Raw genomic sequence first — 24110 nt, forward strand, 5'->3', positions numbered from 1 at the left:
GGCACTTCAACGCCATGTCAGTATTCCAATCAGTACCAGGGCCAGCCGAGGAAGGTCAAAGTGATCGTGGTTGGAGCGGGTCTCAGTGGGATTGCAGCGGTCAAGATGTTCAAGGATACCTTCAAAGATGGAGAGACTGATTTGGTCCTCTACGAGAAGAATCATGAGGTGACAGGAACATGGTTGGAGAATCGATACCCCGGGTGAGCAGCATCCGTCATTCAGCCCTGGCAATGTGGAGTTATATAGATATTCCCAATTTTTTTTTACCAAACTTTGGGCGTCATATTGACTGAAAACGTGGACGTTGCTAATTCCATGAATAGGTGTGCATGCGACGTTCCCGCACACGGCTACACATATTCTTGGGAAGGAAACCCGAAATGGTCTCGAGCATATGTGGGAGCAGTAGAGCTCTATGAGTACTTCAAGGGTCGTGCCACAGCATATGGAGTTTATGATTTTGTCAAGCTCGAACATGCGGTCAGAGGTGCCGAATGGGATGATGCCACTGGTGAGTGGGTGGTCAAGGTGGAAGACTTGAAGACCGGAGCTACGTTCGAGGATCGTGGAGCAGTCTTGATCAATGCTGCTGGGTTCCTGAAGTAAGTCAACATGGCGAGTATCGACCGATAAGATCTAACAGGAAGCAGTTCGTGGAAGTGGCCCGATATCCCTGGCCTAGAGTCGTTCCAAGGCAAACTTCTCCACTCAGCAAAATGGGACGAGACCTATGACTTTAAGGGCAAAACAATTGGTATCATTGGATCTGGATCTTCAGCAATTCAGATCATCCCACAACTACAGCCTAGTGAGTAGATGAGACAAGAGGCCCAAAACTAGCTAACAAATCTTTCAGTTGTCCAACACATGACATCCTTCATCCGATCATCCACCTGGATCACACCGGAATTCGCTGCGGAATTTGCCCCTGAAGGTCGTACGGCATTCTTCTCGGAACGACAGAAGGAGGAATGGGTAAAGGACAAGACGAAGTTCTTGGAGTATCGAAAAGCAGTCGATTCATCAATGAACGCATTCTTCCCTATGCAACGCAAGGGTAGCAAGGTCAACAAGGATGCATATGATGCCTTCACCAAGACGATGCGTGAACGGCTGTCAAAGAAACCAGAGATTGCTGATGTGCTTGGTATGTACGCGTCGAGACAACTTGATTCATTTTGGATGATTCTAACTATGTGTGAACGTACAGTTCCTAATTTCTCCGTCGGGTGCCGCCGTATCACACCGGTAGGACCAATCTTGATTCAAATAGATAAGTATCTGGTCATTTAGTTGACTTTGACACTAGGGTCACGGCTACCTCGAAGCATTAACATCAGATAATGTCACGGTTCGAAGCGACGGAATTGAACGCATCACTCCAGACGGCGTACAAACGAAGAAGGGCGACATCATCAAGATCGATGCCTTGATTTGCGCCACTGGATTCGACACGTCGTTCCGTCCAAATTTCCCTCTCGTCGGCCCACAAAAGCACGATCTTCGAGATCTTTGGGCCGAAGAGCCTCGTGCATACTTGTCAATTGCGGCGCCAGAGATGCCTAATTACTTTAGTTCGTGCCCCGTGTGTCCTAAAACAGAGATACCTGTCTGTGGGGCTCTTTTCTTCTACTAACTTTGATTTTTTCACAGTTATGAGCGGGCCGAATTTCCCATTAGCCAACGGCTGTTTAGTTCCATGTCTGGAACAGAACGTCAGATATGCTTTCCAGGCAGTACAAAAGATCCAACATGACGGAATCAAATCCATTATTCCCAAGGCTGCCGCTATTGATGCTTTTCAAGAGTACAAAGATTCTATGATGAACGACCTTGTATGGTCGGATAATTGTGTATCCTGGTAAGACCAACCCTAGTACCCGTGCTGCGGGAAGCGATATCAAGTGCTAACATCGTATTTGCCAGGTATAAAAACGGTAAGACTGATGGCAAGGTCTGGGGTCCATGGCCAGGATCTTCATTGTCTTACCTGGAACTGATGAAGACGCCACGGTGGGAGGATTGGGACATTGAGTACTTGAACAAAAACCGATTCCATTTCTTGGGCAATGGAACCACACAGAGGGAGGTCACAGGGACCGATCTAGCGTACTACGTGCACGAGCAAGATGCAGAAGAAACTAAAGTTGGGGGATCATCTTAAATGAAGCCCCTGAGTGTTGCGATGACGAGGTTCACTTAGATTCAACGATCTCGTTGTATAAACAAATTGCCTCCTGGGCTGATTGATATTTTGTGCTAATCGGTAATGTCATGGGTGGTTTCGTGATATAACAGTCTGATTGAGCCCTTCTAGGCGTACTGGAATGAGCATGGTACAAACTCCGGTTCCACAGAAGTGGACAACCGTTGGGCCACCTCGGCTTTGTCAAGCATCACACATTTATGGGGGATTCCCCCAGTACAAGTCCAAGAGATCAGACCTTTGGCTTCTATGTCCAACATTTTAGGAACATTCCCCCGGTTTCTGGAATCTTCGTGCGACACCAGCAGCATCTCCATTTTGAGATTTCTTTGTGACCGATCTCAATTTTGAAAATGAAACAACGACTCTCGCACAAAGAGCTTATACGAGAGAATCCCTAGAAGCTAGTTCGAAGTCTCTATTACACGTTGGCATACGTGGTCCTGGTACTACAGAATAGATTACTTCTTCCATTCGCCTGTCGAGCAGTACTCCGTATATGCCTAACTTAGCGAGCAGCACTAATACTGGCCCGAGGCGCCCTCGGCCTTCGTATTCCCCCGTGTTTTGCCTTGGAAGTTCGAGATCCAAGCCCATGTCCCAATGGAACACGTGCCTACCAAAATGCGGGGAAATGCAACCGTACGTCAGCATCATTTGTTCTATATAAGCGGCAGTTGGATTACATCTGCCGTGATATAATCAGAGGGACTATCTGTCCTACTTGTCGTCGCTCAAGCTTTTGTTGATCATCATCTGGGCTTTCGCCGACCGCAAGACTTTCTAGAAAAGACAAAAAGACAGTTCGCGGTGGCGACTTCTTGTGCAACATGCAATTTCAGCGGATGACCTCATCAACTTCACCCGCGGCCGACAGTCGAGGCATTGAAGCAAGGCCTAAGGGAGCCCAAATTGCAGACGGAGACAAGCCATTGACTTGCATGTTCTTCTTCTTTGCCAGCCAAATGAAACACAACCTCCAAGCAGCCGATCCAGACCTGGTACGCCGGGGCCGAATGCTGGATCGCCCGACACACAAGCTAAACTCGATGATTGACCGGATAGGCATGCACGCCTCATACTCGCCACTTATCGCAAAATTCGAGACTTATCCTGTGGAGATTCCAGAGCCCAGAGCCGGGCCCCGTCCCAAACAAAGGCTCTCTCGTGAGGAGGCACACGACACGATCATGATGATCAAATTTCGTGATAAGAGGGCTCGAGAGGACTGGATTGCCACTAAAGAGTGGCAAGAGTTTGTGCAAAGTACCGACTCTGAGAGGGTCTTCCGGCGCATGCCGCATGTGCGGTGTGCTAGTAGTCTGCGAGGGTTGATGGATCCGGTCGATAGTTTACTAGCCTGAGTGGGCAAAATGGCCCGGCCAGGGATATCAGACCCTCGAGGTCATGTATGACGCTGCTTCAGATCATACCGGTCGCAGAAGAGCTGGAGATTGGGGAAATCCCTTTTGTGAATTGAGGAATATGATCGCCTTGGATTTCAGAAGTCCTGTACTCCGGTCTGACCCTCGAGTTTCCTCGTGGCGTGTTGGTGGTCCGAAGCAACGTCAGACTCGGCCAATTCGTTGTCTACAAAGCTCGGAGACTCTTGGTCGAACCATCTCTCCTCAGCCTCCCTCTCTTCGACTAGCCGATCGTCAAAGTCGGGGTTGTTGTCGACTCCGCTGTATTCAAAATCATCGTCTAAACCCATGACAAACCTCCTTTCCATCTCCCACCTCCATCGACTTAGACCTTCTTCTTTATCTTTGGGGACTTCATCTTTCTCCTCTGCTAGGATCTCACCGGAAGGACCACGCTTGTACGCGAAAAGGCTCGTCGCATCGGGGTGTCGTAGAGCGTCGAGTTTGGCCTCGCTGCGGTAGAGGTCGGCCTCGAGGACTCCCGAGTAACCCTTCTTGCGGCCTTCGGCCTCTCGTTCTTCGGCGCTTTGAAATCGTCGTATCAATCGGTCGTAGAGGAGTGGGTCTGTGGCGTCATCGCACGCGAGCCGTGTCAGCTATACAAATCCGATCTGTTTCCCGCATCTCGGAGTTGGTAACGGTGACGGAACGACCGCAGGTGGCGCAGGAAGGTGGGCGATCTCGCACGAGGATGTAGACAAACCTGCAAGCTCAAGCTGGGGCCCAAAGTATTCTGGATGGGTGTCTAAGTACCGCTTCCGTCGGTTCTTGACCCGAATTCGATCTGGAACATCTGGCTGTAAAGTCGATATCGTGGTCGGCATGGTGGGGTCTTGTGCAGAATTGGGATTTTGATCATTGCCATGGCTCTGCACCGACATTTCTGTCGTTGGAGTGAATCGTGGCATGTCTGTATGACATGGATAATAATCTCAAAATCCTGGGATGTCAAGCAGTTCATAAAATTGTCTGTAGAGAAACTACAATTGTGGTGGAATTTATGAATCCCGCATGCGAATGCGGGAGGACGTCATCTTCATAGTCTTAGTCACCACCATTTGTTAATCACAATATCACGTGCATATCACATGATTTCTTGACCACCATCTTTACACACACAATTAAAACAGCCTCGTTCTTGATTCCAGGCTATGCTATGGTTATGCATACTGATTTACTGTATAGGATCAAATATCTTCTAGACTTCAACTAGGGAATCCAAGCATCAATTCCAGGCGGGGTATTCAATACTTCAGGATTGTCCTTATGTTGGCATCAATTCGTAAATTCGTCATATTCATCTCACATCAATACAAGGAAAAAATCGGGGTCCGCCGTAACCATGGGGGACAATGGCTTGAATGTCGATGTTTGTGGACGGGCGGTGCGCCCACAATTTGACCAGGATATACCGTCCAGATCTATCATTCAGTCAGTATTCGCCAGAGCAAACCAAAAGTAGGAGTACATGTTCGAGGGATGCTCACACTGGAGGGTCAAACTTGATTGACGTGCTAGACTTGCTCCAGTTGATGAAGAACCGGGCGTGTGGAGCAAGAGCCTCGCTATCCCTTGAACTACACCCTCTGGTTTCGTTCCTCCCCTCCTTGTTATTATTACCGATAGAGTCAAAGTTACCATGGTATCTGACCGATGGATGATTTGGAGGATTCGATGGCTCCAAAAGTTCTCCGTCTGCTCCAAGTAACATCAAGCTGTCAGGCCGAGTCAACTGATGGGTGTTCGTGTGCGCTTCTTCGTCCTCTGGATTTTCTTGCCGGCCGGCGCGACCAAAAAAATCATCTCCTTCGCGGATTTGCTGCGCTCGTAATCGCTCAAATTCCATCTGTCGTTGCTCTAGCCGTTCTCTCGCATCGGAAAAGAAGACATCATTCCGCAAGATTCGGGCTCTCGCCTGAGCAATAAACTCTTCGTTGCTAGACTCGGCTTCCCCTTCCGAGTCACTTGAGGTTGCTGAGATGTTATCATTACGTCTTGTGTCTCGATAGACAGGACGATATCGGTCGACGTAGGCACGAAGAGAATAGTCATCCTCAGGCCAAGGGCGCGGCGAAACAGTTCCGTCGGGACTTTCTTCCTCATCCGAAGGATCGCCAACTGATACTCTGAAGCCTGGAACGAGACGCTCCTCCAGAGCTGTGTCATCCCAATCCGAGGTCGGGTCATTGAGATATCTCGACCGGTCAATGGATCGGAGAGGTGACCGAGCAGAATGCATGTAGTCGTGTGATGGACGGCTACCGTAACGGGTACGACGGGGCGGAGGAGACCAGGGCACGTCATGTCGAGAAGCCCTTTCCAAGAGGTGATCATCTTCCATGGCAATAAAGACCATGCCGTTCTGCAGTGGAGCATCAAATCCTGCCTTTGGTGCTTTCACGACGATCTTAGTCAGAGTAAAAGGCATGCCACCCACGTGTTTCAACAGCATATTGCAAGTATTGCTCTCAGTGCAGTACACGGTTGCGTCATCAGTCAGCACATTTTCGGGGTAGTTGTTGATTGGAGTGTGAGGGTTGGGATATTCCCCTCCGTCACAGCTGACAATGTCCATTCGTAGGGGACCGGGAACAACTTGACCATTGAACCCATATGAGAAGGTCCTCGGTTCCTCGTCATAAGATCCATCGTCAAGTTTGCGTCTCTTGGATCTCAGCCTTTCTGATCTTTCATTCGACGTGGGGATGGGAGGCGACGGAGAATTGCGAGACGGTGGCATTGGGGCTTCTGAGACGAGGGTCCTTGTTGGGTGACCCAAGCGGTCGCCCGCATACCGACGAAACCTTTCACTTGGTCTGAAAGCCCTGGCGCGCCTCCTCGCGGCCTGCTGAAGAACCTCTCGACTTAAGGTGGACGGGGAAGAAGTCTGTGGGGCGGTTGCAGACCCTGTCGGGCTGTCTTGACCTTGATCCAGTGTCTCGTACTCTCTTCTTCTAGCATCTCGAGCGGCTCTATCTGCAGACATTTGGTCCATCTCACGATCCAATGCCTCAATGGCTCGGTGTTGCTCGGGGTTATGTCGTTCTGAATTGAGAAGGCTCCGTAGGTGGTGAAGTCGTAGAGAAGTCTCTGACCTGAGGGGTCGATCATCGTCAGCCTAAGTCGGTGTGTCAGAGGATGATTTCAATAGCAGAGCAAGGTCATGGATGCCACAAGGTTGAACCAATATTGGCTAAACATACCATGATGGCAAGTAAAATGTAACGAGTCCTTCAATCTCTTGTGGGTGGAAGGGGTGTGATTTTGACTCTGTTGTGGGAAGGAAGAGGACACTCGCCAGCTCAAAATCGGAGAGGCCTGGTCAGACGTTGGGGAGAATGGTGACTTGGAGTCACCACGTCTTTGTGAGATCCACAGGTCAATGGAATTGTCGATAGTTGCAAGATCGAGACTTCATGATGAGACGCATGTCGTTGTAGGTCGTTGGTGACGCTGCCGAGCCCGTTGGTCACTGGCTGACAGTCAAGACAGGCGTGTTAGGGTCTGGCCACTTGCCTTGGGAGATTCGCATCTCAATTGGATGGCCCAGTAAAGGGCCAACTTCCACCAAGGAAAAAGGCGTCAGTTTAGGCGCTGGCCGACGTCTTGGGGGAGGATCCAATAATGTCCCGAAGGGGGCTTTAGGCCTGGCCCAAAGCCTAAAGTACCTGAAGGAGAGCGCCACGAGTGCCTAAAAACCCCAGTTGATGGGTGTCCCCTGCATGAAGCTGGCAAATGAGGGATGCAGTGCGGGGTGAGCCACATGCGCCTGCCCTAAGTGCCTCACTAAGTACCTACCTAGTACCTACTTGCTTTTATTATCGCAGGCAAAACCAATATCAACTTCCAATATCAACTTCTTCAGTTACACCGTTTGTTTCAATCCTGGCCAGCGTATCTCTTCAATTGAGATCCTGCTATTGTTGCAGATTCCACTTCATCTTTGGATAAAATCCTGCCATCTCAACCTCATCTCTTTCAACTTTGATGGTCACAATTATCTCATCCCCATCTTAACACCTCTTAAATCCTGCTCTCCGTGAGCCAGTCTACATCTCGTGTATCCCACCATGAGTGACGGCGACCTCCCCACAATATCGGCTCTTCCTCAAGTCAACGATGCCCCCGAACCTGACATTGGAACTCTCATTAATGTGCCTGACGCCTCTATACCCTACGTTGCCCAACCCTCTTTTCCAGACATGAACGGTTTCCATCAAGTTCCTGACCCCTCCTTGGCCAACATGCCTCTTCCTGCGAATGGCACCGATCCTGCCATATTCACAATGCCCGTCCAATCCGGCTTGTCTGCGGATGAGTTTGCTCTTTACGACCGACAGCTGAGAACTTGGGGAGTCAAGGTACAAGAAAACCTGCGTCAAGCCAATGTCCTGCTCATAGGCCTCAAAGCCCTGGGAACTGAGATCGCGAAGAATCTTGTCCTAGCAGGCGTGGGAACGCTGACCGTCCTGGACGGCGACGTTGTCAGCGAAGAAGATCTTGGAAGTCAATTCTTAGTCAATGAGAGTCATGTCGGTCAGAACAGAGCCATTGCAGCCCTCCCAGAACTCCAGAAACTCAACCCTCGCGTCGAGCTTTATTCGGACCCCAACGCCGCCGTTACCAAGGACCCCGAGTACTTTCAAAGCTTCGATGTCACCATTGCCACCGATCTACTCATAGAAGTGCTCGTGCACATCAATATGTCTTGCAGATTGTCCGGTCGCAAGTTCTACGCAGCAAACACATACGGCATGTACGGATTCATCTTTGCCGATCTCTTCGTGCATGATTTCATTGTGGAACAAGAGCAAAGTAACAAGCCTCCCAAGATCGGGGACATGGTCACCTCGACACGTTCTGTTACAGGAATCAGCTCTAACAAGGTGAACGGCAAGACGACCGACACTGTCTTCTATCAGGAAACATATTCTCCACTTCAACTTGTCAACCTCTCACCTTTGCCAGTCAAGGTCCGCAGTACCCGGAGAAGCCGGCTTCGAGTCACCCCGCTTCTTTCGTGCATTCGTGCACTCTTTGATTTCCAAACCCAATCAGGCGGACGGTATCCTGTTCACACCCAGCAAGACCTCGGCACTTTTACAAAACTCGTCAATGAGAAACATCTAGAGCTGCAGTTGCCCACCGAGACGTTGCGAGCGGAATTCCTGCGAAGTTTCCTGCAGAATCTCGGGGCAGAGATCAGTCCTGTCGCTTCGTTCCTAGGCGGATTCTTAGCACAGGATGTGATCAATGTTCTAGGCCAGAAGGAGGCACCCTTGCAAAATGTGCTTCTATTTGATGGCGAAGACTTCACCGCGTCTCAGTACAGCATTCATCCAATCAACGACGACGCCATGACAGCCATGGCCACCAATGGAGGTCATGGACTCCCTGCTGACAGCTCGATTCCAGTAGCCTAGACACTGAGAGTCAAACCTAGAAGTGGGACAGGGCCATAGAGGAGGCTGACTCAAGCAACGCGTAAAAGCAATGGCTTGGCGTGGTGATTTTTTAAGGTTGCGCCTTTCAGTAAGGCTACAGATACCCATGTAAATTATTTTCAACGGACGAAGGAGGACTAGCAACAACAAGTAATGGAACTAGGATCCTCGAGCCCGTCGGTCACCGTCAAGGTGGGGTGAAATGAATAGAGAGACGAATTTACGACCTAAGCTTATGATAAGGTGAAAGACAGCAAATCAACGGACATCCAATCCATGAATTGAGGCCGCAAGGAGCACAGTAAGCTGGTAATCAAATGTTGAATAATATTTTTTACGGAGTATACTGAGAAGTCTTTTACTGCCCAATTTGGAGGATTGCAATGGCTTCTAGCCCATTTCCCACAAAACTCAGCGACCTGAAATTGAACGACTCTACGGATAGCCCTTCATTTTACGCTCAACTACGATCCATTAAGAAATCCACCTTGTCCGTCCGCAATCGCTTGACATCGATTGTCATCGATGCAAAATTTGTCAAGAGTGTCTCGGACTTCTACCGGCTTCCACTAGTCGCTAATGAACGATGTGGGAGTTGGTACATTGATCCCCGCGACAAAGCTGGCAGCGCCTACTTCAAAAGCACCGATGGTCATCATGGCATATGGAGTTTTTCTCTGAGAAGACTCAACCTGCAACTCTTGCCTATCTTGGGACAGCACGGTGGAGCTGTTATTGTCGATTCGACCAGACGAGGGAAAAATCTTCCAGACGCGTTTAGCAAGACTGTACCAATCTGGGTTGCTGTCCTCAACCGCGCCTTGTTCCCGGAGTCGAAGGGATATCATGGATTTCAGGGTCCGCCTCCGCCAGATGATCTCGGAAAATCAGAGATTTCACAGATCGAGGCCAAGCTTGATGGCTTTGTTCAGGCTTTCTTATCCTTGAACATCGATCCAAGTGTCCTGCGGGAACAGCTCAAAAGACCTATCCGTGTTCACTGGGTGATAAACACAGGGTTTGACCTTGAAAAAGTGGATCTGCCTGACGAAACTCAAGAGGCAACAACTTCTACGCATGATCATCGACTTGTTTTGTGCTCAGCGTCTCATCGAGTGCATGGCGCAGAAGTCTCAGAGGGCGGATACATTCAAGGAGCGGGCGATGACAGCGAAGGGTGGTCCCACGGCCTAGATCCTACATTATTTTGGAAACACCAAGACAACTTGATGATGACCTCGGAAGAGGATCTCCCGGATCTCATCAAGGGGCTCCTTGCCGCGGAGGATGCAAAACCGGTGCAGTACACGCTGATTCAGCCTACGACACAGCTCTATATCGGCGCTGGGCCAGCCCTAGAACAAAGTGAATTCCATTTAATTGTCAATTGCCAGGGAAAATCTCAAGACACGTCATCCAAAGTACTCAATCTCGATTGTCGAGCGGGTAAACTGGGCAGCAAGGACCTCAGACAAAAACTCCCTTCTGCTGTCCATGCCATTTCGAATCAATTGCAAAAAGACCCGCAGAGTAGGATCTTGGTGACCTGCACCAGCGGCCGGGACCTCAGTGCTGGTGTCGTTGCGACTGTGCTTTGTCTTCTATTTTCAGATGACGGCACACTCCATATAAAGGATCGGGCGGTTGTCGTTGACAAACACCTCGTCAAGCAACGACTCGTATGGATCACCAGTTCCAAGTCAGATGTCAATCCTTCGAGATCGACACTTCAAGCCGTCAATACGTTCCTGATGCCGCCCTGAGAGAAAGAAGGGAATGAGAATTAGGCAGACGCGTCAAGTGACCGAGGAAGGTGAAGTAAGTAGCACCTTCCATCTGGCATTTGATGTTCGACCCCGCGATCCGAAATCGGGCGCGGCAGGTACCGTTGAGCTGCTATTGATGAGTCGCACCTGCACTGCGGGGCGAAGCGAGGGGCCCTTGCAAAACCACCAACAATTGCATCATCACTTCCCCCCTCACCTCATCGCGAATATTTTTGCATTCATTGTTTGATCCACAACTTCACTTCAACCTCAACCTCAAAACAGATCCTCTTTTGGCGACTGCCGTGGCGCAATCATGGGTGGCATCACCTTCGACAAAACTCTCCCCCTCACAAACTCATCCCTCACCATCCCCCAGCTCGGTTTCGGCGTCTACCTCTCTCCTGCAGATGTCTGCAAAGCCTCATGCCTGACCGCCTTGAACGTCGGCTATCGACACATTGATACAGCTCAGTTCTATGCAAACGAAGCTCAAGTTGGCCAAGCCCTGAAAGAGTCCGGTTTGAATCGCTCAGACGTCTTCATCACCACCAAGATCCTCTCTGCAAGTGGGTCGGTCGATAAATCATACCAGAAGTGTCTCGACAGTATTCGCAAGATTGACGACCGAGAAGATGGCTACGTGGACTTGTTCCTCATTCACAGCCCTAATGCCGGAAGCAAGGCTCGCAAAGAGATGTGGTTAGCCCTTGAAAAATTGCTGGAACAAGGCAAGGCGAAAAGCATTGGTGTCAGTAACTTTGGTGTCCGCCACATCAATGAATTGAAGTCTTTTGCCACAACATGGCCACCCCCGGTCAATCAGATCGAGGTATGCTTCACAATATCATCAGCCCCGTTCTCTTACATTCGCGCTCAGGCGTGTCTAACACTTCTTCTCTCCACAGCTTCATCCATGGTGCCAGCAACGGAGCATCGTCTCATACTGCGAAAAGAACAACATCGTCATCGAAGCCTACTCGCCACTGGTTCGCAATTACAAGGCCAACGACCCGACCTTGGTATCGCTGGCTAAGAAGCACGACAAAACCACAGCACAGATCCTCATCCGCTATTCTTTACAAAAGGGTTGGGTTCCGTTACCCAAGAGTGACAGTCCCGAGTATATCAAACAAAATGCCGACGTGTTTGATTTTGAGTTGGATGGGGACGATATGAAAACCCTGGATGACTTAGACCAGGGTGACGCTGGAGCCATTGTCCAGGCTGTTTCAAACGATTAATACTGGAGTTAACGGATGGGTCGAGGAAGATGTATCGGAATGCAGGAAATAAAATTTGGTCTTCGGAGGACAATCACTAGGTAAATGAATTCGTCAATTCCATCTGATCATACTTTGGCATCCACTCTCAGTAGATCATCTCCGACTACTCCCACCAATTCTCATGCAAAGACCTCAGGTCGACATGGTCGCCGGGCTTTTGCAAGTATCCAACTATATCGAAAGCGGGGTCCAACTCTTTCTTCGTCCAGCCGCTGCTCAAATATTCAAAGCGACCGACATCAACCGTTCCCGCTTGGCCTTCACCGCTGTCGAACTTCTGGTACTCGTACACCCAATCTTCCCACCGAGGCTCCTTTCTGACAACGGTCATATGAGCGGCGCTTCCTGGCCAATGTCCGTGGATGAAACTGCCCGCGATACCGCTGTTGGCCCATGAACTGCAATTTTGGGAAAAGACCGTGGCGGGGAAAAACTTCTGAGAAGCGTAGCGGATGAAATCGTCAGTGGCGGGGTCACTCGGGGCTATGCTTTTGATTCCCTGGGTCGACACCTTGCGCAGCAGTTTGGCATAGTAGGTGATTTGCACCTCGGCGGCCTGGGGAATCGTTCCAGAGGCGCCAGCAGCATGCGCACCAAGGATCCAAAGCAGGTTGGGGAATCCGGGCGTGGCCAACCCGAGATAAGTATGCGGGTAACCCCATTTTCCACCAGGAGTCCAGGCAGAACGAAGGTCAACACCCCCTGCCACAATTGGGAATGGTGGTTTGAAGTCGGTGTTGGCCCCCGTGGCGGCGAAAATGGCATCCACTGGACGATGAACACCGTCAGTCGTCACGATACCCGTCTCGGTGAAGCGCTCAATTGGCGTGTCAATATACGACACGTTCGGCGCAGCCACGGCTTCCAGATAGCCAGGACCAGGCGTCAGGCGTCGGCAAGATGGCGGAAATTCTGGGATGAATTTCTCAATAAACTCAGGCGACTGGCTAGCAAGCCGTTGCTTTACCAGCGCAATGGATCCTGCTCGGATTTTGGCATTCTGCTCGCTGCCCCGGAACACACTCCGAAACCCTCGCCAGTATTTCTCTTCGAGTGACTTTCGGTATGCCAGGTACACTTCAGGGTCTTTGAAGGATTCGAGCTGCTCTGGCGTATAGTTCTGTGGCTCAAACGTCCTAACGTCACCCGCCCACGTCGCTGCCACCCACGTCTTATTGCGAGCATAATGGTCGAGGTGCGAAACAATGGGTTGGAGATGCGGTGTGACTTGAATGCCACTGGCCCCGTTGCCAATCACTGCGACTCTTTTTCCCGTCGGATCAAAGGTAGCATCCCAATTCGAGGTATGTCGGAGAAGTCCTTTATAGTCCTTGATGCCGGGGTAGTCAGGCAAACGCCAGTCGTTGAAGTGTCCCAAGGCTGGAATGACAAAGTCAAAAGTTTCTGACAACGACGATGTTTCGGATGTGTCAAAGTTGATCTTCCAGTGCGAGGCCGCGGAGTTCCACTCAAGACCGGTCACCTTGTGACCAAACCGGATATACTGGTAGACATTGAATTTTCGAGCGATATCTTGCCAATAATTCCTGATCTCAGCCCCTTCAGCAAAGAGTTGCGACCACTGAGTGTTTGGCGCAAAGGTCGATTGATACACATTGGCAGGGATATCACATCGAACCCCCGGATAGATGTTTTCGAGCCATGTTCCTCCCTATCAAACAAGCACGAGTCAGTTAGGATTCCTTCCATCGTGGAACATTAGGTATTGTCTGCCCATACCACTTCATTATTCTTTTCAAGAATAGTCAATTGAATATTGGGTACTTTGGCCGGCAACAAAACCCCAGCCAAGATTCCCGCCAATCCAGCCCCGATCACAGCGACTTTCAAAGGTCTTGGATCGTCCACCGTCGGCTCATCCAGAGAAAATCTTGTCAAATGTTGAACAACATCACGTTCAATACCATTAGTCTGACCACCATTGGCGGGCGACGTGCTGCCGATCTCAGAAGAGATAACAGCATCTACCGAGTTATCAATAGACCCCATTCTGGCTGCTATCGTTTATATTATGCACTGGATATGGACATATAAACACACGACTAGTTAAAAGTCATGGTCACTCATAATAAAACATAGAGATAGCCGGCCAAGGTCGCGAGCGAACATAATAATGAGAAAAGTCTCCCACGTGTATGGTTCATCCGTTGATCACGTCTTATCCCCACCAAGTGACAACAGATGGAGACGACGAGTTTAGGGTTACGAGTAGATGGTTTGTCGTGGACATGTCCGTGGTGTAATCGATTATGTTGAATGCTGAAGCCGCATATTGTGGGAATACTTAAGTCATCTCTCTCTTATTGTACTTTTGCCATCGGCATTGGTCAGGTGGGGGTTATTGATTACTTTTGAGTTCTGTTCATGATTCTTCGTTGCGATGGTAGCGGATCTCTCGGTCACGTGTTAGGGTTTGATGATTACAATCTCACTCGCAGAACCCATTCCATGGAACTAACATCAATGATGATTTTCGAGGCACTGGGTGACTGATACCTAGGTATAATATAATATAATATTAGACTGATACAGATCAAGCTATCAATATGGAAAGACCTCTCCAGGAATAGCTTGATACTGATCCACTTCATCCAAGGCCTCCCTGATAATCGCCGCACCAGCTTCCAGCTCCTCATCCGTCATAATCAGCGGGAAACTCAGCCTCAGACCGTCTGGACGTGGATGGCAGAAGACACCCTTATGCATACACAAGGCAGCGAATCGAGCACCATCAGTATCGTGAAGAAACAAATTCGAATCCGCGCCCATGACAAAGACATAATTCACCTTTGGATGGTTCCAACCCTCGACAATATCTTTCCATTTCTTTCCCAACTCGAGTGCACGGTCGAGAAGGTTCTCTTTTTCAATTGTTTCGATGGTGGCTTGTGCGGCTACGATCCCTAATGGTGTATTGCCGAACGTGGACGCCATTTCGAATTGACCGACCAGGGACATGACTTTGTTGGTTCCCAGGATGAAGGATTGAGGATATACGCCTGCGGTGATGGATTTGCCCATGGTCACAATATCGGGTTTGCAATCGTCGCCGAGATATTCATAGGAGAGGAATTTCCCCGTCTTGCCGGCGCCTTGCCGGACTTCGTCGGCGATGAAGAGGACGTTGTATTGTTGGCATAGGTCGTAGACTCCGCGGGCGTAGATCCGTTCTTCGTCCACGGTGCGAGATGTGCCGTGGAAACATTCGATGATGACGCCGGCAATCCGGTCGTGGAATTGTTCGAGACATCGTTGCATGGCAGGCAAGTCGAGATATGCGAGGCTCTCGCCAGATGGGCTGACGTTGGTGACCATGGAGCTTCCTAGGCCGTAGTCCTTGCGTGTGGGACTGGGATCCATGAGAGGCCAGACGCTGGATCCCAGGCCATGGTAACAAGAACCCACGCCTAAGACTAGACATTCCTCTGCTGTGATGCCTTTGGATTTGATACCCCATTTGCGAGCGAGCTTACATGCCGTATCGGCCGCTTCGGTTCCTGATGTCATGGAGATGATTCGATCGTAGCCGAATCTGTTGCACATCATCTCGGCGAACGATGGCCATAAGGCATGGTGGCCAGCCAGGTTGACTAAGCATACTTTGCCCATTTGTTCAATTACTTTGGATACCACCTGGGGAGGGTTATGGCCGAGATTGGCTGCGCTGAACATGGAGATGAAGTCGAGATATGCTTTGCCATCGACGTCCTGTCGAGGGGTTCGACTCAGTCATTCGAGTCCTTGATAGATAGGAAATGAAACAGCATCGGGAACCTACCCAAAGCTTGCAGCCCTCTGCTCGAGCCAGCATCGCAGGGGTTGGTCGGAAACCTCCTACACAATACTTTGACTCTTTGTCGAGAAGACTGATAGTTGCTTGCGAGAGCTTCAATGGCTCCAGAAGTGGTGCGGACCCCATCTTGGCTTGGTTGTTTGACTGGTGTTTACCAGTGCAGGAGTGAATGGGTGTCGTATATTTCGGTGTTCTCAAGGTCTGAGGCCAGTGCGAGGACGGGGGTATGTATCACTCCAGTATACTAGTCAGACTGTAGAGGCACGGGAGTTATATAGATTTGAATATCCCAAGTCGCGATCAGGCGCTTGATAGCAGAATGTCACGACATCTGATAAGCGCGAATCCCCCGACATCAGGGTACGGCCGTCAGTGCAACAGGGGAAGTTATGAGTCGACGTCTCTGATATGATTTGATATGATTTGACCTACCATATCGCCAGTTGCCATGAGCTGAGCAGTCTGCGTTTATAGTGGAAACTCTTTGGTCTCTTCCAGCCAGTGATAGAAAACATCTGTAGTCGAGGTCCCATCATAAGTTCCGGGTGGCTTCCCCTAAACGCGCTTATCTTTTATCTTTACCGCGCTCGACCTCAGTCGACAGGATATATATGACCAGGGAGGGAACCTTCAACCTTGTGAGCATTTTCGATAGCAGTGAGAACGATGTCTCCTGTGGTATGATCTATTATGTCAGCCTTACTGAATTCCAAAGGTGAGGACACATTACAAGAGCATTGGCCCGAGAAGTCCTGCCTCGTTTTGGTGGGGATTGGGGGCCATTTGCCTAACCGACCTTGAGGGTGTCTATGCTCGGTTGGTTTCTCCAATTCTCTAGGTCTTGTTGAACCACCACCATTTCATCCGTGGCTTGAGTCTCATTGTCGTCTGAAATGAGACCTTCACACCGGTCATGTTTGTGCCACCAACCAACATTATCTGCAAGGTTGATTCGAGGAAGGAAATGGTAAGATCACGTGACGTTTCTGCTCTTTCCTCAGCACGGAGGAACAATGACTAATAAGTGGTTCCCCTGTGGTTCCCCTGTCCTACCCCTTGGTCGTACCTTCCTGGGTTCGTCTCCCTCTCGGCTCCTTCCACTCCACCCCTACTTGAACACACGTGACACATTATTTGGTATTCTCCTCCTGCTTCATATCACTCTTGGCGTTGCCTGATCCTGCCTTGCACCTTTTGATCTACACAGGATCTGCCTGTTGACTGTCAACGCGCTGTATCTCCACGGCCGCGTGACACGCTACCGTACCTGCACTCCCGCCTGGCTACAACTTCTATATTTGGGGTCCACGGGTTGAAACATCTCGGCATTGGAACTTGCACGAAATGGGTCTTTTGCCAACAAGCCAGAGCCCCAGCTTGTGCCTGGAGTGGAAAGGTCAATTCACCTGCCAAGAGAAGGCGAGCAGGCGGTCATGTCTGATTGGACAATAGCCAGAGATGACGTATGAGAATGTAGCCAAGAGCAGGGCGTTGCACCTGCTGCGGGAACCACGCATCCACATCCCAAACTTCAAGATTGGCACAGATTCGTCTTGCACTTCTTGGTCCTCGTACTCGTACCGAAGTACCGCAATTCCGTGAGACCATCACACAGGTCCTGGAAACGCCACGTCCTCCAGAATGGATGTGTTCGATACAAGGCTGGGAAAACGATTGCTTCGTGTCAAATGCATTCATGTCTTGGCGTTACTAAAGTATTGGTCGCAAATTCTGCCTCACCGGGGTCGCAAACAAGGACACATGAAGACAGGCAGAGATCCTGTCCCAAGATGGCAATACCCGTGCTCCGGCGCCTCCAAAGATTGACACTAGCTAAGCATTTTCCACATCCTCGGTCCCAGTTCAGCCAATGCAACCCACAAGGCAAAGCTCGTGGGGAAGAAGTTATATGGAACAGAGCTATATAGCGCAGATGCCCCCAAGGACAACAATCCTTGTGACTCTCTAACCAACCTCAACGAAATCGCCTTTTTCAAAAGGCACTCGAATCATGTCGCGCATTCTTTCTCTCACGGCGTTGGGGCTCGCCTCCGTCGCTGCCGTCATGGCACAGTCGGAACTCGACTTTCAGCCTTGTCCCACGCTGAACAACCAGATTTCCAGAATGATGAACGGCAGTATCTCAGAGTTCGACTGCGCGACTCTTTCAGTGCCTTTGGATTACACTGATACTTCATCCGGCAACCTCGATCTTAGCCTCTTCAGGGTCAATGCCACTGCAGAACCAGTCTTGGGTTCGGTCTTGATGAACTTTGGTGGCCCTGGAGGCACCGGCGCTGAGAATTTACCCGCTTTCGCCGAACTGGCCCATGCTGTCATTGGTCCACAATGGAATCTCATCTCCTGGGATCCTCGTGGTACTGGTTTCACCATTCCATTCATTTGCGATCTTGAGAACATTGCCACAATCCCAGAGAAGAAGCGACAACTTGGAACCTTGGTCAGCACCAATTTAACCCGTGTCTTCCTCAACGGCGGCTGGGAACTTGCTGGTGAACTCGCCGAGTACTGTGCTTCAGGCGCCAACGAGACTGCAGAGCTCATTGGAACCGCTTTCACAGCTCGGGACATGATGGAGATCGTCGATGCCCTAGGCGAAGATGGCCTCCTGCGCTACTATGGAATTTCCTATGGTACTGCTCTTGGTTCATATGCCGCAGCAATGTTCCCCGAGCGTATCGAGCGCATGGTTCTTGATGCCAACGTGAACCCTCACGATTACCAAGCCGGTCATTATGGACGATTTGCCAACGACATTGATGCTGCTTTTGCAGGCTTTCTCCAAGCTTGCTTCGACGCCGCCGATGATTGCGCCTTGTACTCACTCTTGCAACCCAACTCCACACAGGATCTGCTCGATGTGATCAATCTCGTCATTGGTCCATTCGCCATCAGCGCTGGTTCTAGCATTGAAGGATATCTCGAGTACCTCGGCATCAAGGGCATTTTCATTCAGCCTCTCTACGCCCCTTCTTCCTGGCCTGGATTTGCCCAACTCCTGGCGAGCGCCTTCAATGGTACCCTTGATGCCCCCTCAAACGAACCTGCACCCGTGCCTTATGGGGAGGCTGTAAACGCTGTCATCGGCATCCGTGCGAGTGATGCCACATTCATCGCCAATACCTCGGCACAATACCTTCCACAAGTGCAGTTCCAAGCCAACGTCAGTCGTGGCTTTAGCGATGTTTCGTACTTCACTCTATGGGCATCGGCACAGTGGACCATCCCTGCCAAAGAGCGTTATTGGGGTGACTTCCAGGCCAATACCAAGACTCCCATCCTATACATCAACGGAGAATATGACCCGGTCACTCCCCTGATTAATGCCTACAATGGAAGCGCAGGCTTCAATGGCAGTGTGGTCCTACCCCATGGTGGTTACGGTCATGGAATCTTTGCAGACCCTTCGTCGTGCGTCGCAGAGTATGTCCAGGCCTATTTCCTGAATGCCTCACTTCCCGATGAAGACACACGTTGCGAGCCAGACGTCAGCCTCGTCCAGATGTGGACAGCCACCGTGCAAGGAAGGGAGGTCAATTTCACCGACTCACTCACTGGTTCCGAAACTGACAACAGCGGAAGCGGAAGTGGAAGCGGAAGTGGCAGCAATGGGCAGGAAAATAGCGCCAGCCAAGGCACCCCTCGTTCTGTCTACGGACTCGTTGCAGGACTCGCAATTACCGCTGTGGCTCTGTTGTAACCGCCAGGCATCTACACACCTTGTACAAACAAGCGACTCTGGCCGCTAAGCCAAAAAGCAGGTGGATTTGTTACTCACAATTGTTCAGGTTGGATGCCTTGAACAAGTAGCACATCCTTGGCTTTAGTCGCAGATACCATACTTCTTTCGACGTAATGACTTTTCTACTTGTGTCACATACTAGATGTGGTTGATGAAGGCTTCAATCAAAAGTACGCCATCCGTGGCCATTTTCCCTGACCCGCAAAGGTCTCGTTGGGATATGAACCAGAAGTAGCCTGTGCCCATCATCACAGTTGTCCAGAACAAATTACTCAACAGAATCATTCTCGTTTATGTCCTTCAGATGCCCGTGACAGGCAGCCATGTTGAGAAATCGCTGATCTTCCCCACATTCACCGCTTTAAAAAGGTTGAAATTAGCTTTCTGGTTGTCCACGATTACTCAACATCCCTGTCCCTGTAAACGACTTATAATCCATTCATGCTCAGGACAGGTCGTTGTACGATATGTCTGCTCGATTTCCCAGAGATGGAATACGATGTCCAGCCATAAAGCTAATACCACCATTATAACGCGATGCATTTTGATAATATTGGCCAAATTTCATGCCGAGTACGATGACTTCATGCCACATCAAATCAGAGACTGATTACTCTTCTGTCTGAACGAAACCTCAACACCGAGAGTTTACCGTTTGTCACAGGAATTTCTCCCAACAAATTTCATCTAAGGCCACGTCGTCTCTTTCTCGTAGTCGAACATCTTTTTGTTCAGTATATATTTCAGTTCATAAACCTGAATCTGCATTGTTTCTTTCTTACAAGTCAAACTGGACATCATCATACTTCAATTTTCGTATCTCCAGCAGCTGCCAGCAATGTCCGTGCCTAAGAAAGAGTTTGAAGACGGTATATCTGTCGAGGAGATTCTCGAACGGAACAAGTGAGTAACCAGTCACAGCACAGTGTCAGGAATGGGGGAGGTATAGATCCGCTGATAAGGACGCCCATACAGACAATATGCTCAAACCGAGCATAAGAAACTTCCAGACCTAGTCTCCCTCATGGGAGGCAATCCTGCATTATATGGTCCACATATACTAGTTCGTATGTTTTTTGACCCGTCTCTGACTTTACAAGCCGAAAGCCTATGTACTATGTAATATATCAAACAATCGGATGCCACTAACATATCCCACCCCTCCAGTCTCCTGCCTCGATTCACGATCCAATCCGTACCAAGTTCTTGGCCTCAAACCGTACGAAGCGATCGTCCTACGCCACATCGCAGGGCGAATCAGCTCAGTTGAGCTCGACATCGCAGGATTAGATACATTGTTCCATCTGACGAAAATCATCGTGCTCCAGCACACCAACTGTGGGGCATCGGTCGTTAACCCTCAGATGGTCTTGGACAGTATCGAAAAGAAAAGACCTGAACTTAAAGACAGCGACTATTTGACTAGTCTGAAGGAGCAATTTCCATCGCTCGATCGTGATAGTCATCGGGGACTCAAGTATGAACTTAGGGCAGTCAAGGAGAGTAAGATTTTGCGCAAGGATTTGATTGATAATGTTGTGGGCCTCTATCTCAACGTCGATACGGGGTTGGTGGAACGCGTTTTTGAAGATTCGTGAAACTAAAAGATCGGGAAGTCAGGAAGGATTACTGTCTCTATCTGTCTCTGGTATGGATAGTGGAATTCATGTTGGACGTTGCTCGTCACCTGGGCCAAACACTAGGTCTGCCTCTTACCCTTTTTTCCCTTTTCTCCCTCTCTCTTCTCTGTTCTTGTTCATCGTCATACCAGTCTATATATGGCATTAAAGCCTTTTCTTTTGCCGCGAATGATGCATTGAAACGCCCAAAAGTCTCACCTGCACATGAGGTCTAAATCCAACGTACATCATCCAAGCTCAGATCAGACTTGTTCAACTGTCTATCCAAGATACTGCCGTCCGTCCTCGAAACACACTTCTTCAAATTCGCACCACCACTCTACCACCTTGTTGCCTCATTTTCAGTAATCCCCGATTGACACCCTCTAACCCATCCTCGACTCCAACTATCTCAGGTGATCTCAGCTTCCCCTCCGCAAGTAATCGCTCCAGCCAGACCACCAGCTTTTCGCCGATCGTAGACACTTCGTGAAATACTTTGATGGGTACAGAGTGGAGACAGATGGACTGGTTCAGCGGATCATCAACGTCGAGCTTTGGTAGACCCGAGAATCCAATAAGGTGAGATCGGAGTGGTGGGATCAGAGTTGACGCCGTCGACGTCGATTCTGTGGTCAAACTTGGAGTAGGTGTTGGTTGAGGTGTTGGTAACGAGGTAGTCGGGTCGTCGATTGTTGGCAGCTCATGGTTTGGTGTGGGTTTTGAGTACCCGGACAAGGTCTGTAGAAGATAAGTAGCTGACTCCTTACCTCTGGTGTCGATTGCGAAGCGAAGTTGGCCATGGGTGATATCTCGGACGATCTGGATGACTCGGTCGGGATTGTGGCTGTCGATGACAACGTCGGGAGCACAAGCATTGGCGAGGGATGGGCTGGGGGAGACTCGGTGACCGTGCTTGGCCTGGTCGACGATGCTGATGACCTTAAGACCCGCCATCTGTGCTAGCTGTGTGACGATGACTGCAGTTGCAGAAGAACCTGACACAAGTTTCATGACGATCAGTTCTCAAGGTCTTCCTTACTGTGGAACAGATAACAACATCAGTTGAGATGTACAACTCACCTCCCCATATAGCAATCCAGTCGCCAGACTGGACTCGCTCAGCCTCAGAAATCCCTTCACGACACTCACGCCGCACATCCTGTGGCAGCACTGACTCGTCCAATTTACGGACCTCTCTCAGCAAATTGGGCCCATTCAAAACTGATGAAAAGTCCAAGCCCGAGCAGATTCCCAGCGCTAGAACCGCCGCCACGAATGCCACACCTATCGTTGACGCATCTTCTGACGATAATGTCCTGGGAAGGCGAACGGCGTTGAAGTCGGATGCCACAGCATACTGCTGGAAGGCAGCTTTGCGTTTATCTCGGTAGTCGGTAGATGGGATCAGAACCTAGAGAGAACGGACCGATGACAAGATCAATATATATAAAGACAGAAAAATGTTGAAAACGGCGTCACATACTCGATCGCCAAGCTTGAGTCGGGTGGATGACGCGCCCTTTTGTACAATCTCGCCCACAAATTCTCGACCTGAAATGTAAGGAAGTTCAGGGATGGCAAAGTTGAATGCACTGTATTGGTCAGTCATAGGTCCTTTCACTATAGGAATGGTTGTAAGGTAGGAATGGGTTCCAAAAGCCATGTAGTGATTGACAATAGGGACTGTGCTAACTTACGGGGCTTTCCAATCGATCGGATTCAAACCAATACCGGTGATTCGGACGATAATCTCATGATCGGCAGCGACAATAGGGACGGGATGGTCAAGTGTGAGTCGGTATTCCTCTCTTGGGGCGTGTAGGAGTAGAATATTTTGCGTTGCTGGTACTTGGTATCTGATATCTTTATCGTCTGCCACGGTAGGTATTGGATTGGTAATGAGCTTGGCCTGGCGTTTGTAAAGAAGGGACGACAACCTTTCCCAGAATGGCCATGAACCCATCGTCCTAGCCTGACGAGAGACAATCTCTGTATATAACTTACGAAGCAACCAGGTTCTGAATCCCGGTGGCGATTGTCCAAAGCCAAGGGAGAGTGATGTTAAATGGAATTGAATACACCTACACCTTTTTCCTTTGCAAATCCAGAGATTCTCGAGTCATGTATGAGATTCTTAGCCGATAGCGGCATCTCAACCAAACGCGAGAGCTTGCTGCATTGCGTGATGGGCTCGGGGATTGGTTTTATTAGTAATTCCACTTTTCGACTGCCCCCTTGTGGCACCTCACTCGGCAGAACGGCAGCGGTTGTTAGGCTGGTTCACAAGCATTACTCTAAGAAGTAGGCCTTCCAGTCTTCTCGGTCATCTCCATGTTAGACCAGCGGAATTTGCCCATTAAAAGTCTCTGCTGGGCTGGTGGTAACATATCATCTCATATGGTGATAGCAGGCTGAACCCCTGATTCGATAAGATCACCCATCTTGGCACAATGCCCTGACCACAGAATCTGTCAACCAGGCAAATATTCCAGAGCTCATTCATGCTAAACCATCAATTGTAGTAAACAGTGGTAATATCCGTGCAATGCATGGCGGTAAGGAATCACTTGGTATAATGGTTCATGGCTTGTGTGACGGGTGTTGATTGTCCGACATGAGACAAGGACGGATGGCGCGAGGGGCACTAACGATGGCATCATTTGCTGCCACCTGAGTCGCCAAATCACTGACTCCAGAGTCTCATCAAGCACGTGCTTATGCAGTCTACATCATCGTCCATGAAAGTTCCTTTGTTTAGATATTAACAAACTTACTTATTTTG

The 24110-nt window shown here is 49.8% G+C and overlaps 9 protein-coding genes across 10 annotated transcripts; 5 read left to right on the forward strand and 4 right to left on the reverse strand.

Moving 5' to 3' along the window:
• Window positions 1-2795: 2795 nt before the first annotated feature.
• Window positions 2796-4594, reverse strand: PV10_05917 (uncharacterized protein). Its single transcript, XM_016370653.1, has 2 exons — window positions 4337-4594; window positions 2796-4198 (listed from the first exon to the last, which is right to left on the reverse strand). Exons 1-2 carry the CDS (start codon window positions 4539-4541, stop codon window positions 3711-3713), a joined length of 693 nt encoding a protein of 230 aa, XP_016222946.1. The 5' UTR covers window positions 4542-4594; the 3' UTR covers window positions 2796-3710.
• PV10_05918 (uncharacterized protein) lies at window positions 3040-3573 on the forward strand (the record flags this gene model as incomplete). The annotated part of the gene is made up of 1 exon (XM_016370654.1): window positions 3040-3573. One exon carries the CDS (start codon window positions 3040-3042, stop codon window positions 3571-3573), a length of 534 nt encoding a protein of 177 aa, XP_016222947.1.
• A 169-nt stretch (window positions 4595-4763) lies between the features above and the next one.
• Window positions 4764-7099, reverse strand: PV10_05919. 2 transcript variants are annotated; one of them, XM_016370655.1, is made up of 3 exons: window positions 6837-7099; window positions 5121-6751; window positions 4764-5054 (listed from the first exon to the last, which is right to left on the reverse strand). In XM_016370655.1, exons 1-3 carry the CDS (start codon window positions 6837-6839, stop codon window positions 4931-4933), a joined length of 1758 nt encoding a protein of 585 aa, XP_016222948.1. In that variant the 5' UTR covers window positions 6840-7099; the 3' UTR covers window positions 4764-4930. The 2 variants fall into 2 exon arrangements, with proteins under 2 accessions (XP_016222948.1, XP_016222949.1); XM_016370656.1 differs by having other exon boundaries at window positions 4764-6751.
• A 604-nt stretch (window positions 7100-7703) lies between these two features.
• Window positions 7704-9056, forward strand: PV10_05920 (uncharacterized protein; the record flags this gene model as incomplete). The annotated part of the gene is made up of 1 exon (XM_016370657.1): window positions 7704-9056. One exon carries the CDS (start codon window positions 7704-7706, stop codon window positions 9054-9056), a length of 1353 nt encoding a protein of 450 aa, XP_016222950.1.
• A 404-nt stretch (window positions 9057-9460) lies between these two features.
• Window positions 9461-10865, forward strand: PV10_05921 (uncharacterized protein; the record flags this gene model as incomplete). Its single annotated transcript, XM_016370658.1, has 1 exon — window positions 9461-10865. The coding sequence occupies one exon, from the start codon at window positions 9461-9463 to the stop codon at window positions 10838-10840; it is 1380 nt and encodes a 459-aa protein (XP_016222951.1). The 3' UTR covers window positions 10841-10865.
• PV10_05922 (uncharacterized protein) lies at window positions 10855-12953 on the forward strand. The gene is made up of 2 exons (XM_016370659.1): window positions 10855-11675; window positions 11752-12953. Exons 1-2 carry the CDS (start codon window positions 11160-11162, stop codon window positions 12085-12087), a joined length of 852 nt encoding a protein of 283 aa, XP_016222952.1. The 5' UTR covers window positions 10855-11159; the 3' UTR covers window positions 12088-12953.
• PV10_05923 (uncharacterized protein) lies at window positions 12233-14139 on the reverse strand (the record flags this gene model as incomplete). The annotated part of the gene is made up of 2 exons (XM_016370660.1): window positions 12233-13801; window positions 13870-14139. 2 exons carry the CDS (start codon window positions 14137-14139, stop codon window positions 12233-12235), a joined length of 1839 nt encoding a protein of 612 aa, XP_016222953.1.
• A 552-nt stretch (window positions 14140-14691) lies between these two features.
• On the reverse strand, window positions 14692-16069 carry PV10_05924 (uncharacterized protein; the record flags this gene model as incomplete). Its single annotated transcript, XM_016370661.1, has 2 exons — window positions 14692-15858; window positions 15929-16069. 2 exons carry the CDS (start codon window positions 16067-16069, stop codon window positions 14692-14694), a joined length of 1308 nt encoding a protein of 435 aa, XP_016222954.1.
• A 1626-nt stretch (window positions 16070-17695) lies between these two features.
• Window positions 17696-19742, forward strand: PV10_05925 (uncharacterized protein). Its single transcript, XM_016370662.1, has one exon. The coding sequence runs from the start codon at window positions 17955-17957 to the stop codon at window positions 19662-19664; it is 1710 nt and encodes a 569-aa protein (XP_016222955.1). The 5' UTR covers window positions 17696-17954; the 3' UTR covers window positions 19665-19742.
• The last annotated feature ends 4368 nt before the right edge of the window (window positions 19743-24110 follow it).

The sequence above is a fragment of the Exophiala mesophila genome, assembly GCF_000836275.1.
Source record: "Exophiala mesophila strain CBS 40295 unplaced genomic scaffold supercont1.4, whole genome shotgun sequence".
Lineage (NCBI taxonomy): Eukaryota > Fungi > Ascomycota > Eurotiomycetes > Chaetothyriales > Herpotrichiellaceae > Exophiala > Exophiala mesophila.